Source organism: Colletes latitarsis, chromosome 2, assembly GCF_051014445.1.
Source record: "Colletes latitarsis isolate SP2378_abdomen chromosome 2, iyColLati1, whole genome shotgun sequence".
NCBI lineage: Eukaryota > Metazoa > Arthropoda > Insecta > Hymenoptera > Colletidae > Colletes > Colletes latitarsis.
The window spans coordinates 9,694,211-9,713,028 of record NC_135135.1 but is presented as its reverse complement, the minus strand read 5'-3'; the positions used below and the strand labels follow the sequence as shown (position 1 = coordinate 9,713,028).

The 18,818-nt window shown below is 35.2% G+C and overlaps 1 protein-coding gene across 2 annotated transcripts in view; it reads right to left on the bottom strand.

The window, feature by feature from the left end:
* LOC143350125 (fibroblast growth factor 18) overlaps positions 1-18,818 on the bottom strand; it is a 223,381-nt gene that overhangs the window by 11,587 nt on the left and 192,976 nt on the right. For both annotated transcript variants that reach the window (XM_076781977.1, XM_076781986.1), the window contains exons 2-3: positions 11,466-11,511; positions 5,461-5,593 (exon numbers count right to left, since the gene is read on the bottom strand). In XM_076781977.1, the coding sequence (XP_076638092.1) occupies positions 5,461-5,593; positions 11,466-11,511 (179 nt within the window). The remainder of the gene's footprint in view (positions 1-5,460; positions 5,594-11,465; positions 11,512-18,818) is intronic.

The following is an 18,818-nucleotide window of genomic DNA, read 5'->3' as shown; positions in this document are numbered from 1 at the left end:
ATTTTGCACCTCTTTATTTGTTTTTCCGTGCAATGTGAATTGAAAATTTGTTGCATAGTTTTCTTTTACACAGGGGGTTCGACCACCCCTAGGAAAAATTTTAATGAAAGATTCCAGAGGCCAAAATAAGACGAAAATCAAGAATATCAATTTCTTGATTGAGGCTTCTTTAAAAAGTTATTAAGAGATTAATTTATAGAATTTCAAATCATTCCGAAAAAATTATTTTTGGTTGCAGGGGTCAGTTACAATCATTTTTGGCAAACAGACATACCCCCGAAATCCTACGCACTTCCGAGAAAAAAGAGTAGGTGCAGTAATTTTTTGGCAAAATTAAAAAATTTTAAATCGTTCTGAAAAAATTATTTTTAACTAGGGGGGTGTCTTACAGTGATTTTTGGTCATTACACATATCCCCAAAATCCTGCTCAGTTTCGAGAAAAAAATTCATTACTGAAAATATGATGTGAGGCCAGAAATGTGTCCCCAAAATTTCGTGTATATCTTTAAAACACCATAACTTCTGAACGGATTGGACGATTTTAATGTTTAAAAAAGCAAACGACGCGTATTGTAGTGTAGAATATGTAGAAATGCTAAAAATGTTCGAAAAGTTGTTCTTTGACCCCGCAAAATGAGAAAAACCCCATAAAAATGGTTCAATTTTCAAACAGCCATAACTCTTACAATAGTGAATATATTTTAATGAAACTTTTTTCTGAAGTAGAGCTCATGGATACCTACAAAAAAGTATTAGACAACTTTTCTGTACAGCGCCAACCAAATTTATTAAAAATGAAAAACGAATTTTTAAGAAAAATCGACAGGGTGCCTAAATTTTTTCGGTAAAATTGAAAAGTTTCAAATCACTTTGAAAAAATTATTTTCGATAATAGGGGTCAATTACTATCATTTTTGGTCAATATACATACCCCCGAAATCCTACTCATTTCCTAGAAAAAAATTCGAGAAGGTGCTGAAATTTTTCGGCGAAATTAAAAAATTTCAAATCGTTTTAAAAAAATTATTTTTGATTGCAAGGGTTAATTACAATCATTTTTGGTGAATACACATACCCCCGAAATCCTACGTTCTTTCGAGAAAAAAATTCTTTACCGAGAACATACTGTGTGGCCAGAAATGTTTCCCCGAAATTTCATGCGCATGTTTAAAAAATCATAACTTCTGGATGGATTGAAGGATTTTAGTGACTCAAAATTCAAACAATGCGTATTAATGAAGCTTTAGAGCAAAAAATACATTGGTAAAGTCTACTCATACATCTCGTCTGTGGTGAGAACTATAATCGCGTGCACGTAGCTATTCGCAAATTGTCATTTTACAGACGGAACTTTAAACGTTAATAACTTTTTAACGAAACCTCAATCAACAAATTTGTATTCTCGATGTTCTTCTTATTTTGGCCTTTAGAATCTCCTATTAAAATTTTAATAACCATGGTGGCTAAGAATTTACATATGTTGTTTGCTAGATAGGTGGACCACTCCATGAATTTTGAAAGATTCGCTAGGTTGTCGAAAGATCATTATAAACGACGGAATCCGAATTGTTCTTAATCCGCGATTCGGTAACAAATGTGTACCGGGGCGGTCGTTAATTATCCATCGCGATTTTATAGCATATAAATCAACACGACCCGCGCGGTCGTAAAACAGATTCGTAAGGTCGAGGTGGCTAATTAACGACCGGTACGCAAACAAACAATTTTCTACGCGCGGCTAATTATCTGTCAAGTCCTCCGGACTCGCGGAGGAGGTATCCACGGAGAGTCGTTTCGCCGCTCCGGCAGTCAGAATTCAAAGCTTCAAGGACGCTCTCACGGTGTCTGAAACCCTCGCGCGAGGACGGTCCGTTTCGCGAGCGTAGCTTGAGTAATCGCCGGTCAGGAGAGGCTCGTTGTGCGGAGTAAAGTGCCGAGAGAGGCAGGAGATACGTGTAACAGAAGGAAAAGGTGGAGGCAGAGCGGCAGCAACGGTAGACGAAGGAGGTGGAAAAAGGTGGAAGAGGTGGACGAATGTGATGGATCTCGGGGAGGTGTAGACGCGGCGCAGCGTGCGGCGCGAAAACTGGCTCCTCTGTTTGCACAAGCCTTCTTCCCTCCTTTCAGACCTTCCTTCTCTCCCCTTCCTCGCGAGCAGGAATCAGAAGAGGAGCCGCCTCGCACTCGCGCCGCGGATAAGGCGGACAGCTCGTTGCTGACACCGACCACGAATACATTCGTGGATTCGACCTTACCGTGAAATCCTCCTGGTACTCTGGCGCTAATGATCGCTGCCACGATGCCGGAAGCCCGGTATCCGGACATTCATAAGGCTACAGAGTACCATTCGAACGTGCTCGATGCTCGAAAAATCTTTGAGAAGACACGAAGAAACGAAGGAACGTTCGCCAGTTGCGTTGCTAGTCTGACCCAGGTCATCTGCTCCGTACTCTTGTAATTATGGGGTTGAGCCCATAAGTAATTGCCCTTTTTCGTGCCAACTTTACTCCTCTTTTTAAAGAGTCGCTGAACAACTTGGTCTGTGGAACGTGTTTTCCATTATTGCGTGTAATCTTTTGTAAAAAAAAGGAACTTCCTTTGATGATACAAATGTTTGAATCAATTCCTGAACATGGTCTTCATGGTAAATGTTTGTTCATTTACAGAGTTTAGGTCTCGAGACTAGGTTTGACGAATGAGGAAGTTGAGGTAAAACGGACCATCCTAATTCCTTAATTTTTCTTACGTTTCTCTTGAAATTGGTCTAGTAGTCTGGTTGATTGTTCAACACACAACGTTGCTGTAGTTGTTCCTCTTTGACCCTTCTTTCCATGAAGTGTCTTCAGATTCTGGCTGAAGTTGTTGATTTTCAGCTATTCTGTGTGACACTTCTGCTTGTACAGTTCTTTGGTACAGTGGACTCACGGAGTTTGAACAAAAATACCAAATAACATTTGATTAAACAAGAGATCGTCTATTGAATGAGCGGGGTTCCAGCTGAGAAGGAAGAAAAACGAAAGAACGTTGGGAAAAGGATCCATGAGGTCCATTAGACTTCCAAAAGAATAAAATAAACCACTGCTTTATAAATATAAGTCCATTTGCATCATTTGGGCCAAGAAGTGTCAACAATACTAAAGAAAGAATTGGACAAACGAAGGATCACTCGTATTATTATTAGAAATTCTTACTTCTGACATATAATATCAACAGAATAAACTCAACTGCACATCGATTGGAAGAATCAGACTTTGAAATTAAATGCAAGATGGGTGTCTTAATTTTCTTAGGAATATCTGAAAATTCGAAGATACAAAATCGAAGATACAAAAAAAGCAATATTATAAAGTTAACAAAGAAAGAAACGAAACGACGAGTCCAGGTTTCAAATATTTTCATCTGTTCGTAAAAGTTAATAAGATGATTTAAACGGACACTGGTAAGAACAGTTTTCTTCCGTTTTCATATGGTAAATAGATAAATTTGCATAATGTACGATTACACGTCCGATAACTGTTGCTTTTCCGTCAAAGACCAAGTACACCCGTAACTGTTTATGCAATTAATTACATTTATTCAATCTCTGCAACTCCCATTGGAGATATTTCAATGTCTCGCTTCCGAGATGCAACTGATAATATTCATGGGCAATTTGTCGTCGAATTACTCCTTTATACGTACCGATAAGCGAGGCTTGATAAATCTTTCGTAGAGATAATCGTCAGAGCATTACGAGTACGAAACTTTCTCTGTAACTTCCATTAATATGTTGAACTCGATTTCTAGAAGAACGACCCTGAACCCGACTTGGCGAAGGCACGACGACGACGACGGTTCTAATAAATAAGTACGAAAACGAGTACAAGCTCCTTCCGACACAGTTAAAGACGAGATAAACAGTGTCTAGTCGAAAACAATCGAGACGAAACGAGACAACGGGACGCTGTAATTCATCGTGAGTTCTCGATGTCCGCCTTCTTTTACTCCTTTCGTTCCTTCCTCTCCGTCTGCGTTCGTCGACTCCGCGGAAATAGAGCTCGGTTATTAGTTCGAAAAGATAAAACTCCAGCTAGAAAGGGGCTCTCGGTGGCGCTTGGTAGCAAAAGCGAACGAGATAAAGCCTTGCCCCCCACTTTGATCGATAAGAATCGCTATAAATTTAGATCTTTAGTGCCCTAGCTCCAAACGTTTATTTCTTCGAGGAGTTCGCCACTCTTTTGTTCGGAACTCTTATTAAATCGGCTCCACGCATTCTCCTATTTGATATATCTTGGTCGAAAACCATGCATAATTTTTATACTCATTATTCTATCGTTGTGTAATTACTTTAATCGGTTCCACGAGGCTCTTACGATGGAAATATACTAAACACGACTATATTTCAATAATTTTAATTCCATTTCTTAGGATTGCTGGTTCGTAGCACGCCTCAGTGTTATTTTTTTAGCGACGCACACGACAGAAGATATTTTTAAAAAGATTTGAAAGATGTTCTTATTATTGTTGATTCGAAAATTAGTCCTCACCTAGACCGTCATTTTAACCATCAACTTATAATCACAACGATAATTAACCCCCTGGAGTACAATTTAATTACGAGAAATTGTTCAAATGTATACTATTCAATTATGGCAAGGAGTTGCAGAAAAAAAGAAATAAATTACAGTTTGCTACGTTATCAACAAACGGTACAACGAACGAGTTTCCAACTGCGGATAACATCGATCCGTATCGCGTGACACTTTTGGTCTTTGCGATTGGTTCGTATAAGAAGGAATACGTGGAAAAATGCACCGGGGCAAACATAACAGATAGATTGCCAACGAGGTCAAAAATCTGATTTTAGTTTACATTTTAGGAGGAATCTGGACCATCGTAATACGAGTGATTGAAGATGGAGGGAGAGACTCTTTTGCCCCTGTGCCTCCTCACTTGGAAGTTTACCAGCTTCCTACAATACATTTCCTTCTTCCACTTTTAGCATTACAAAAGACTTATTGCATTCAAGGTGATTCACACCACATGTATTTTGGTAAATACTATTCTGTTTTGGAAACGCGGTAAAAGTAATTGTTTTCATCAATCAAAATTACTCTACAATTGTACTTGCATAAGATATGTGCTTTGGTCTCTCTATGTGTCTCGATTTTTAATATTATATTTCAAATTTAAATTTAACTACGAAAAATAATTCGTATCTTTAACATTGTTTCTATTAATTTTAGAAGTTTAACTTGAAATTATTTTCCTTGTTCAATCATTTCTCCTCGATTGACTCTTTGGCTTTACAAAAATATTCTTTGTTCGACAATTATTCCCACAGTCATTTGGTTCCAAATGTAACGGTATCGAAAGACACCTCTTAGTCGAAATAGGTGTGCATAAAACAGCGGTAGAAATAGTGTTAAGATGTTCCTCGTGTATTCTAGGTCAGTGTAATTAATTACAGTTTTACTTACGATAGGGTGCATTGTGATCATCGCGTCCTATGGCATTGATTTTGCGGGCCATTACGGTAACATTGCCGCTGCTGCAAGTCGAGTAGAGACTCACGGAGCGCACCATTGCCGGCACCGCCCCGCACATCACCACCTGTAATCGTAAACACATTTGCACTATACTAACCGTTCGCCAGAAGCTACAAACTTCAACGAAAATGCTACTAAAATTCGTGTGCTTTCCGACGAAAAAAATTAGGCGGAGAAGTAATATTTATATCTGTCGAAGAATCGACATCTCTATTTAGAGATTAGCTATACAGGATGAGCCAATAAGAACTATTATTTAACATATCTTGTTATTTATTAGGTTTATTAAAAAATGTGTCGATAGATCTTTTTCTTAATGAGATACTAAAAGACTAACAAAGGTATATAATTTGTAAGGGAAATATGAAAATAAATGTGACCAAAATACGAGCAGAAATCAAACTTTATTCGTGATCCAGGTCACACGTCTCCGTAGTACGGTCTACTGTTTTGTTTAGCGTATTCTATTATTAGCTTAGGTATCGATTCAAATAAATTTGCAACAATATCTTGAATCTTGAGCGCGTGAGATATTTACTGTTTATACCAAAACACTCGCACATACGTCCCCTATGACTTATATCGAAATTTAATTATTTGTTTAATTTTACATTAACGAAAAATGGTTTTTCTTTCGGAGTTATAAAATATAAGAAAGGATAATAGAATAGTCTGAAGTACAAGAATAATTAGGTTTCGAAGAATAGTACATGTAAGGTAATAGGAGGAAAATACAAACACGAAAGAAAGTAGACAGAAAAACAAAGTATAGAGAAGTATGTGTATGTATTTATTGTTTACATACAAAAGACAATAATAATTTTTTACTGAATAATATAAATATCTGAAACAATACGCTCGATCATTATAAACAACCTCAAACATACAAAGTGAGCCACATAATATGACGACTCAAAATAATTCTCAAATACAAAAGATATTTGTTTCATGAAAAAATGTTTTCAATAAAAGTTACACGGTTTCCAACGGGACATTTAGTACCTCAATCAGATTCTCGTTGCTTTAGTTTTGTCACATGAATGTTGTAATAATATTTCTGTATGTTAAATTTGATGTTTTATTAATTAAAAACTTAAATTGTTCCATTTCTTTCAAACCATCTTCCGAGATCTTTCATTGTAGTCTGTGACGATAATTAACAAGCTAACGGAATCCCGTAAACGAATAAAATTGATACTGGTGTATTCATTTTATAGTAAAACCGTGTAGGACTGATATCTGAATATTCATGGAACGTTGAATTTAGCGGTTTGAAGACATTTGTGGTATCGAAACTCTCGCGGAAGTCCCCGGTGACACGCAATAGCCTTTGTGTGAATCGTGCGGCCATCAAAGCGTTAATCAGCGTGAGAGATACACGTTCAAGTGTTTCCAGAGTCATAGCATTACACGTCCTAACGATACGGTCCTTCATGTCTTCGAGTGTCGTTGGTAGCTCGCGATAAACTTCGTTTTTTAGATGCCCCCCGGAGAAAGTAATCAACCGGCGTCTAGTCAGTAGATCGAAGTGACCATGAAATTTGTTCTTCGAATCCAATCTATCGATTGTGTCTTTGTAATGATTGCCATGCTTAAGCATAACGAGCAAAACTAGTCTTTGTGTTGATACTGTATCGTTATTGTTTGGTAAGGTACATTTGTTGATAAAAGTGGCAACGTTTCAGAGAAAAAGATAGAATGTTATTTCGCTAATAATCCTTGAACATTTAGGTTGTGGGATTCTTTTTGAGATTAAACAGAACTTGGAATCATCATTATGGATCATGCATTAACCAACATAAACTTTTTTCTATCTTTCACCGCTCAGAAGCTGTGGACGTGGCTAAAGTGTAATTTTAGCATTTTTTATTCCATCGTTTCTTCGCACGAGTATGCTTGATATTTTCTACACTAATCGTCACATTTTTATCTTTCTATACCGAAGGGAGGAGGGAAAAATTCCAAGAATAACTGTTTTCAAACACGAAGAATGTCTCTTTCTCCACTCACAGCTATTAAAGATACGAGACTCTTAAATTCGACTGAGATAAGATATTTGATATAATACAAGATATTAAATAAACTTTTAATATCTTGTAAATTCTTTTGTCGGTCATAACATGTGCTCCATTGAACCAAATATGTTGTTCCTCTGATATTTGTCAAGGTCATTTTATTACACAATTAATTTATCACACATAAATGAAAATTTAAAAACGTTAATTTGACTTTAAAATCTCTCCCACTACACATAAATATTATATAAAAATAATATTTATACCGTACGGTGTCCTCCTTTATATCGAATAATTTTTGTAAAATTTTGTTTATAATATTCCATTATTTTCAGTTTAAGGAAACACACTTAATAATAAACATTAAAAATCAGGAATGAAAAGATGCAGATTGCGATGCTCGTAATCGGTTTTTATCGTACCTTTACGAGTTGTAAATATTGATCTGTTATTTTTTAGCGTACAGCATGGGACGCAATAACTTATAATAACCAAATTAAAGTTTTATATGCATTCCCGGAAAGTCAATCATTATTTTACCGCGCAATAAACGACACGATCGGAGGAAGAGATCCGCAGTTCTCAGGATTTTTGAAAAGACGAGAAGACACATGAATTCGCGCGTGTTTTCGGTTCGACGACCGAACACAGAATCGTTAAAGGAGTCACAACTCTTTCACGACCGCGAACAAGAACATTTTTACGGGCGATTAACAAATCATAGCATCGAATCATCCGTCGAGTCGTTTGCCGGGTTTCTTTTTGCGGTTCGTTCGCGGGAGTAAAAAATGCACGGTATTGTAAAAAGACAGAAGAACGTCGTTAGAGCGGAGACTACAAAAGATGGATACCGATGGCAAGGTTTGTTAACGAACGAACACGGACTGTCCATTAATGGCCACGAAGTGTGGCATCTTTTTTAGTTTTAGAAGTGGCGCCGTACCAATGTTACGACGACCAGACAAACATTTCCAGCGCGTAAGTACTATACGCAAATATTCCGTACGCCTTGATGCTTGTTTATTCCCGGTACAACGAAAAGATGCTTTTATATTTTGCTCAAAAATGTCAACGAAATCAAATCCACCCTTTACACTTAGAAAAAAGATTGGACAGGACTAGATTAATGCATAATTATTTATTTATTATTTTTAGTACAAAGTATATTTTAAAAAGAATGCTCTCTTGCTGCGTGTAATTTTATTTAATATACAAGAGACTTAATTCTTTGAGTATCGTTAAACAAATTCCTTGTGCAAAAAGAAATCAAAAAGTCTTTTACCATTTTGCAATCCGCGGTTTTGTTATCGAGATATAGAAAGTTAAAGTTTTTGCGCGTGCGAATGTATGGACACGCCTTCGAATGCGTGAATTGAGTCTGCGCATGCGCGCGATCAGCTGACTGGGGATATCACTAACGCGCGCCATGAATTCCATCGATAAACTTTAAGCATTTAAGTCTCGAAAACAAAACCTCTAATCGTAAAATGGCAAAGGACTTTTCGATTTCTTTTTGTTCAAGGAATTTATATGTTTCGTTTTATCCCATCATTTTAAATGGACAGAGAGCTAATTTAATAATAACCTTAAAGAATGTACGAAAGAAATGGAAGTTTCAAAGGAATACACATAAATACGTTAATGTATAAATTATTTTTACCTGAACAACAATAGTAAAAATTATTTACAAGCGAAAAACTCCTACGTGTGCACGTGTATGTTTTTAACTGACATTTGCTGTATAAACTGTCACATAATTTTGGTATAATTATCGATAATAAATCTTGCAAACGAACCTTATCTGATAGTTTCATCGGAAATGTTCAGATACTTGAAGGAACGAATCTAGATGTGGGATGATTATATTATAAAATGATCAAACTTCGAAGTTCGAGTTTTTAACGGAAGATTCTCACGTAACATATATTAATTAATCAATAAAAAGAATCGACATAACAAAATTATTCTCTGTAATTTGAAGGTGTCTTCTTTTATCTATAAAAAGAAACACTCCAAATTGAGAATAGTCTTTCCAAAAAAAATTCGTAAATATCAGTTACTTTTGGAGCTGTCACGCGAGAATCCCACTTAAAAGTTGTGTTGCGGACAGGTTCAATTATCTCGAGAACGTGGCGTTTAGCAGAGCCGTAATTGATTTCGAATAGAAACGGTGCTTGGTATATTTTCAAGAGGTTTTTGAACTTCTAAATTGGTCCCTTTAAATGTCATCGAAGTCTTCGGTGGGCAATTGTAGAGACTTCTTGTTAAATTGACTTTCAGCACGCGATCCTCCCGAAGCTCGACCTCTTCGTGCAACGGGTATCTTTGATCTGACCTAGTCACCGTTCGTACACAAAGATCTGGCACGTATCCGCTTACGTATCCATCGAATAATGTAAGTATGTAAGTTTACGGATTCCGCACGAACGCGGCCAAAGCCCTCGTTCAAATTTTACACGGCTCGTTAAAGGCACTGTAACTGGGTCAGCGGTATTTCCCTTAAACTATGGATACAACGTGAAAACATTTCAGACGACTGGAACGCTTTTTTAAATGTAATTGTGGGAAAGTAGAACGAACGTTATCTATCTTTGATACACGAATAGCCGAGGGTTATATTTGGAATTCGTTTTTCCATCGTGAAAATTCATACAACGTACGTCAGTTAAAGTGGTACATCTACACACGTAGGAGTCCTTCGTTTCTAAATTATTTTTACTATTGTTATTCGAGCCAAAGTGACTCTTTGTTAACACATTAATGTGTACTCTTTTCATGTATATTAGTTACGAACTAAAAACTCTGTTTAGAGTATATCGATTAAGAATCGTACATTGATTGCTTTCTAATACTTTGAAACAACTACGACTAGCTTCAACCATTCCTGAACGATATTTTACTTCATTTTATTTCAGACATGTTTCATAATATTAATGTCTGTTGATTTGGGTGGCGTTTGTATTGGTTTCGGACAATTATAGAGTAACCAACTTTTTGCAACTTTTTGTGAAGCTTCCTTCGCACATTCATCAAGATTATTATTAAACTAGCCCTCTGTTCGTTTAAAACGATGGGATAAGAAGAAACATATAAATTCCTTGAACAAAAAGAAATCGAAAAGTCCTTTGCCATTTTACGATTAGAGGCTTTGTTTTCGAGATTTAAACGCTTAAAGTTTATCGATGGAATTCATGGCGCGCGTTAGTGATGTCCCCAGTCAGCTGATCGCGCGCATGCGTAGACTTGATTCGCGCACTCGAAAGCGTGTCCATACGTTCGCACGCGCAAAAACTTTAACTTTCTATATCTCGATAACGAAACCGCGGATTGCGAAATGGTAAAAGATATTTCGATTTCGTTTTGCATAAGGAATTTGAATATTTTGGTTTGTCCCATCGTTTTATGATGCTCGAAGGGTTAAGTGTTTCGTATATTAAAGAAAATTAGTGCGACTTGATGCACATAGACTTTACTAACTTCGCAATCGATTGGAATTTTTACACATAGGAACGAACGTGAAATAATAATTTAAAAATTAATATTAGTTTGTGTAACAAGTTCATTTGCATCGATGACGGTACTTTAATATTTACCATTTGATAAATTAAAAGCAGCCATACAATTTCTTAATATAACCATTGTTTCTATTTAGGAAAGAAGTTTAAAGCAATAGAAAGAAAACTATTTAAAAGAATTAACTAGTTCCAAAAATAATATTTGCTTTATTCCATGTTTAAGGAAACATATTAAAAATTAGGAATGAACAAAAGAACAATACTCGTCAGTTTGTATCATTGTTACGGGATGTAACAACTGAATAATTAAATTAAACGTTCTAAGTTCGAGTTTCGAAAGAAACGCAAACGAACGGGTTACACAACCTAACAGTAGGAAATAAACATATTCTGTGCAGTTACTTACCATCAGGAGGCACAAAATCTTCGCTAAAACGGCAAGCTGTGGTAACCTGCAACAATCAAGAATATACGTGTTAAACGTCAGTTTCTTAGTATTTGGATTTAAATTAAAATTACAAGCTTTTGTAAATATTTTTGGGGAGAAAGGCCAATTTTCGTTCCCCGAAATTGCATCAAGGCAGCCAGTCGCGTCTATTATAATTTTAAATGAATTCTGGGAGTGCAAAGGGTTAATAAACTTTAACCCTTACATTAATATTACATTATCTAAATCTTATTCACAATGTTACTTCACGATTTATGAACACCCTATTATTCAGATAATGTTATATTTCATATACACTTACTGACAAAAGTTAAGAAATAACACAATCGTTTACTAATTTCTATACAGGATGTTCGGCCACCCCTGGGAAAAATTTTAATGGGAGATTCTAGAGGTCAAAGTAAGACGAAAATCAAGAATACTAATTTGTTGATGGAGATTTTGTCAAAAAGTTATTAACGTTTAAAGTTCCGCCCGTACTGAATTTTTTTCTAGAAAGTGGGTAGGATTTCGGGGGTAGGTCTATTCATCAAAAATTATTGTAATTGACCATCGCAACTGAAAGTAATATTTTTGGAACGATTTGAAAAATTTTTTTTTCGTCGAAAAATTTAGGCACCTACCCCCTGTCGATTTTTCTTAAAAATTCGTTTTTGATTTTTAGTAATTTCATTTGACGCCCTACAGAAAAGTTGTGTAATACTTTTTTGTAGGTACCCATGAGCTCTACTTCAGAAAAAAGTTTCATTGAAATATATTCACTATTGTAGGAGTTATGGCTGTTTGAAAATTGGACCATTTTTATATGGTTTTTCTCATTTTACGGGGTCAAAGAATAATTTTTTCGTTATGGTTAGAATTTCTACATATTCTACACCAAAATACGCGTTGTTTGCTTTTTTAAACATTAAAATCGTCTAATCCGTTCAGAAGTTATGACGTTTTAAAGATATACACTAAATTTTGGGGACACATTTCTGTCCTCACATTATATTTTCAGTAATGAATTTTTTTCTCGAAACTGAGTAGGATTTGGGGGGTATGTGTAATGACCAAAAATGATTGTAATCGACTTTTGCAACCGAAAATAATTTTTTTCAGAACGATTTGAAAAATTTTTTTTTTGCCAAAAAATTTCAGCTCCTATCCTAATTTTTTTCTCGAAAGTGGGTAGGATTTCAGGGATATGTCTGTTCACGAAAAATGCTTATAATTGACCCCTGCAACCAAAAATAATTTTTCCAGAACTATTTGAAATTTTTTAATTTAATTTCTTAATAACTTTTTAGTGAAGCCTCAGTCAGGAAATTGACATTCTTGATTTTCGCCTTATTTTGGCCTCTAGAATCTCCCATTAAAATTTTTTACACCCTGTATTTTCCTCTATCTTCTAGGATACACAGGAAACTAAAATTAGCACAGTAAGATAACATTTTATTTTGTTTCTTCAATTCAGTTCAATTTTAGTCTTTATATTGATATAGGAAATGTTATTTTACTATTATTTTTAGTTTCAACCTATAGATCCTGGAATTAGTAAACGAATATGTCGTCTTTTAACTTTTATAAGTATATAATGTCGTCCAATGTACCCTTCATTAAAATAAAACAACGAGCAACAGATTATCTTTTGTGGTTTTCGTTTTGTATCGCTTCGAAGTTCCATCGGTCTTATTGGAAGATCCTGTACAACGGAACCTAATCGTTCGCGATCTCCGAGTGATTAATGATATTCAAATAAATTTCGCACGATTACCTAGCACGGTCCCATACGACGGACATTACTATTAGCAGCGGTACAAATTGAAAGCACGGGACGCGGCGGATCGCTCCTGACAGATAAGGAAAACATGTACGAGATAATTAGCGGTGGAAAGAAATTACGGCCGACAAATTGCAACGTGTGGCTAGTTCACGATTCTATCTTCATTCCGATACGTTGATAATATTTCTGTAATTAACGGAATGACAAAATGCTGTTGTTCGTAATCTTCCTCTTTTAACGCGCGCTCGTAAGAAAGTACTTTGCATATTATAGAGCAAACCGGTACTCTTAGATACCATTAATGGACACGCAACTGTAATACAAACACTCTACAGTTTACTCGAAAGTTTATGCCTGTCGAAAATTCATTCGACGTTCGAAGTTAGACAAGTTTTGTATTGATAATCCGATATTCTTCTTAATATAAATTCACGATAATATTAGTAACGATTTGGTGGTAAGATTGTTTTCATTGAATATTTCTAAATGTTCTTAAACGATTAAGAAAGTTGTTTAAATTGTACAAATTATAGTGATTTGATTTTCATTGGTGCTTGTTAGTATTTATTTTAAAGGGCAGATTCTGGTTTATTGTATGAAGTCTGAAGGAACTGATTATGAGCCAAAATTATTAGTTTTGTATTTGTTTCCAGGCTGCAGAATAATGTGTTTTAATGTGAACCGAAGGAACGGTTTCAACGCTGCAAAAAGATAACCCATTCCATAAATTTTCGATTGACAATTGTGCAATAAATATTACTGCACAAAAAGTTCGATCTTTTGGAAAATTTACAGTAGAATACCTTTTTAAGAATGTCAGAAGAGGTAATAATACTTTAATTAACTGTCAGACAGCAGGGAAGTCGGTTTCAAAAAAACACGATGGCGGATCTTATGTATCGATTGCATTTGACAGAATAACGATCCAATATACATGTACATACAAATTATTTTAGACAAAAGTTTATCCGAAGAAACGGTTTCAACGCTGCAAAAAGATAACCCATTCCATAAATTTTCGATTGACAATTGTGCAGTAAATATTACTGCAAAATTTACAGTAGAATACCTTTTTAACAATGTCAGAAGAGGTAATAATATTTTAATTAACTGTCAGACAGCAGGGAAATCGGTTTCAAAAAAACACGATGGCGGATCTTGTGTATCGATTGCATTTGACAGAATAACGATCCAATATACATGTACATAAAAATTATTTTAGACAAAAGTTTACCCAAAGAAACGGTTTCCACGCTGCAAAAAGCACACAAAATCGTACGAAAGCATAAAAATGTCCGGAATGGCCCGAATCCAATTGGGAACTTATGGTCGAAAATATTGCTAAAAACATGGAGCAGAACCGTATCGATAAATATTTCTCGTCTCGCGCGAAGAATCTTCGGAATTTAAAAACATAGTTTGCGATATCTCGGTCCCGGTGTTGAATGTTCCTCGACGGATAATAAAAATAAACAATGATTCGTAAGAGACTGATGGCAACTCGTGCGTTTCGCTGTATAATTGTATCGAATCGTTATCGAACAATGTTTTTCCACTTTCTACGATCCACTTTCTCGTAGATCGGATGTATCCGCGAGCGGTTAATCGCTCTGGCGAATTAAAACATCGTAACGGGCGTGTTATTTTCTTCTAACGATGTCGTTGATTTACGATAGCGAGAGGAAGAAATCGGGAAACGTTGAAATTAAGAGTAATGACGGAGAACGCCGTGGATTGTAAATAATAACCCAGTTGCGTACGAGCTGCGTGCGGTAAGCCGCTGGAACAGAACTTGCGTAATACGAATGCATCTCGTGTTACAGAACACAGGTGAACAGCAGCAGCCACCAACGGTACCCATGACGCCGGGGAACGTTCATTACTCGTTCAGTTTAATTCAGCTGGGTTATTGGCTCGTTGGTGGATCAGCGAGGTGGACCCAAACGTTCCTTTCTTTTGCATCATCCCGCCTACCTCGTTCGTATGCATTTTGATGCGTTGGAAGGAATTCCGTTGGCACGCCAAACCTCTTAAAACGCTTACATTATTTTGCTCGCGTCAACTGAATCTTTGTAGGGGAACGATAGCAAACTCTACCCACCGAATTCCCTCGTAATTGTTACTTCTCGATTCAATATCTCGTTGCTCGATCCACCGTTACATTTTTGCCAAACGTTCCCCAACGACTACGGGTCCATTCGAATAAACTATTGGGGCTTCGAATCTCCGTGAAACTCTAGTTTTTAAACAGTACTAAACGAGCTCGCGAAAGTTTAATAATAGGTAAAAGTTTACCTACAAATACAAATAACGAGAAACCTAGTACCAAGATGAGAAATAGGAGAATAAGTCCGCCATTTTAAGGGTTAAAATCGTACACCTAATGGGTTTTTCTCTCCAAATTTGAAAATCGTATTAAATGATTGAAATTTATATACACGGATATATTGTTTCATATTTCCTTATTTGCTGTGTGACGGAAATTTTAGGTGTATACAGTGTATTAAATTTAATTTGCCAGCAATTTTTAGGAGAATACTATCTAGCATAAATTATTTACATTAATATTTCTTGTAGGAGAATCAAATGTATTTTCAACGTATTTTAATTGTCGTTTTTTATTATTCACTACACCAATTGTAATTTTCTTTGTAGGATACTGATTTTAGTTAATGAAAATCTTAATTATTTTCATGGAAAACTTTGAGTGGGTTTTTTTTATTCGATTATCTATTAGACGACAGAAACTTGTTGGTCCTTCATTTTGTTCTATTTTCTTCAGAGTGTTTCAGTCAATTTTGTCAAAAGTTTTCATTAAAAATGTGTTGGAAAAAATAGCAAACCATCAGTTAATAGTGAAATAAATTACAAATCTTACGAAATGTTGATTCTTTTTATAAGAAATCGTTAAAAATGGATTGCAGGACTAAATTGCCTCCCGTGGTGTAAGTCGTGTGCGGATGTGGTGTGTGAGTGATAAATGTCGCGGATACGATGAAATGTCGGCGGCTTTAGAACTCGTTATCCGAAATGACACTCGACACAGATTATGTAAAATTTAGATGTTATATTCATATTGCAGATCAAGCCTGTCCACGCGCCCGGACACGTGTCCAAGAGCCTCCACCACCCTGATCATGTCGCTATAGTATGACAATCGTGAGCATGCGTAGAGAAACAGTGACACGCGTGAAACGTGTGACTAATATCGACACTTCCCCAGAGATACTGATACCTTCATTTGTTTCGACACAGCGTTGGTAACACGCGAGTGATTTCATTCGATTGAAAAAATAATTTATTTGCAATTGTTTAGTTACGTCTTTCGATAAATATCTGTACGTCGCCGTATGTTTTCCTCCCCACAACTTCGCCTTCGTGCTTCTTTGTTTCTCTTTGCTTTAGTTTCTGCCATCGTTTGCAACGTTCGAATATTCGAACTCGGCAGATCCGAGATCTCGAAACATCCGAATAATTCGAAAGATTCGAACATATTACGATCGAATGTTTAGTGTAGAAAAAAGGCAAAAATAGAATTTTAGCTACTTCCTTTCACTCTCATAAAAGTGGTAGGCGAAAAATTCTTCAAAGCTGACAAAAAATGGAAAGAGTCTATAGATTCGTATAAAAAAAGTACAGATGGTTTTCGGACTGTAAATTATGAAATTATATCAGATCTTTAAAATTCAAAAGAGCTGACAGTATATGGTCGATTTCTATTCTAAAAATTTACGTGAAAATTAATATAAAAAACTCTGGAATTAAAAGTTTATTTTCAAAGTGTCTTTTTTTATTTCTTTGAAATTCCTTTATATCGTTAATATTAATATGAATTATTTTAGTAGTAAAGTAATAAATTAATTAACAACATTTGTTCGAAAAGTAGTACATATTACAAATACTTGAGAATAAAAAAACTCATGAAAGTAAACCACTTATAAATTCTTACGTGTGATTTATTTATTGAAAGTATAATTTATAATTTTGTTTCATCGAACTAATGTGCAATGTACTACTTAAATAACAGAATTATTTATTTTAATCAATTCAAGATAATTTAGATAATAGATTTAAGATTGAAGGGGTTAAAAGACAACTATTAAATGAATTAAACAAAAAATAATAAATCTAGGGGCTTTGATAAACACCACGTGTTCATCTAAACGTTAAATGGAAGATAGTTGAAAGGTGAAAAATGTTGCAACAAATTGTTTTTTGATATGAATGACTATAACAATACCAAAACTATAATTGCAACATTTTGTACTTTTTTACTATTAAATAAACAAAATACAAATTTTTTTACAGACTTAGAAGTTAAAGAACTAATAATTGTAATTATTGTCTCGTTTTGGAAAAATGTAAGAAAAATTATTCTTATGACTTTTCTGCATTCTATTTTTTATAATTTTTTCCGACGCCTTGATAAAAAATGCGTTGCAAGCTTAAAATTGAAACCGAAGACTTCTTGCAACATTAAAAGTAAGAAATGTAGTACGAACAGTGCATGTAACAAACACGACGGAGGTAGACAGCATTAAATACATATTAATTAAGAAGTTGATTATTCCGAATACTGCGTTATTTACGTCATACTTTTTTTCTCTTTCCATGTGGGTTAATGAAGGTACACGTTTCGATCGTAACGTTAAATTCGCACGAAGTCTCATTCTGTGTATTTATCATCCGACATTCGGTACACTATACATCAAGTCATAATGTACAGTGAGGCATAAAAAACGCAGTCGACTCGAGTTTCGTGGTTTAATTGCAGTACCGCGTAAGCTTTGAACGAATACTTGACCGACTACAGAATGCTCGACGTCGCATTCGCAAACATTTCTTAAAAATTAATTTCTTTCTGAAAAGGATTCTGGAACGCAATAGCAATTTTACATTTACATACGTATTAACAGGTACGAAAAAAGTGTTAGAAGAGTAAACAAATATGAAATTATTATAGTTCGTGAGACAGAAATTCTCGGTTATGGTCAGTGTCAAGTTGTATTGTCGAATGAATCACAAATCAAACCCGATATAAAAATGTTGGTTTCTCAAATGCAGATTCAACCTTTCCACCAAATTTTACAATTTAATTTTTGATAAATGAATTAACTCTGAATCCTTTTTATTTTTTCTTATTTTTTACGTGTATAGCTCAGGAGGTATCTGTCGTTTGATGTATTGTAAGGATTTATGGCAAGAAGGAAAAGAGATTTGGAATGTATCGTGATTCTGGAATGCAATGAAATAGCATCGACCTTGTAATACAATGTATGCCATCGCGCTAAATTTTTCTGACGATGCAAAACATTTGAAACAAACATTCAAAGTAGCATTTACCTTAAAAATTAATTAGTTTTTATTTCTATGAAAGATAGTTATCAGGGAATCTCAAAGAAACTCGAAAAATATTAATTAATCCTTACAGAGCAAACGTTCATATATTTCTATCCTTTTTCTTTGCTTGGTAAAATACATGTACGAGTTGTATAATTTATTATATGCTAACAAAGAGTAAACACTGTTATCGATAATGTTGATAA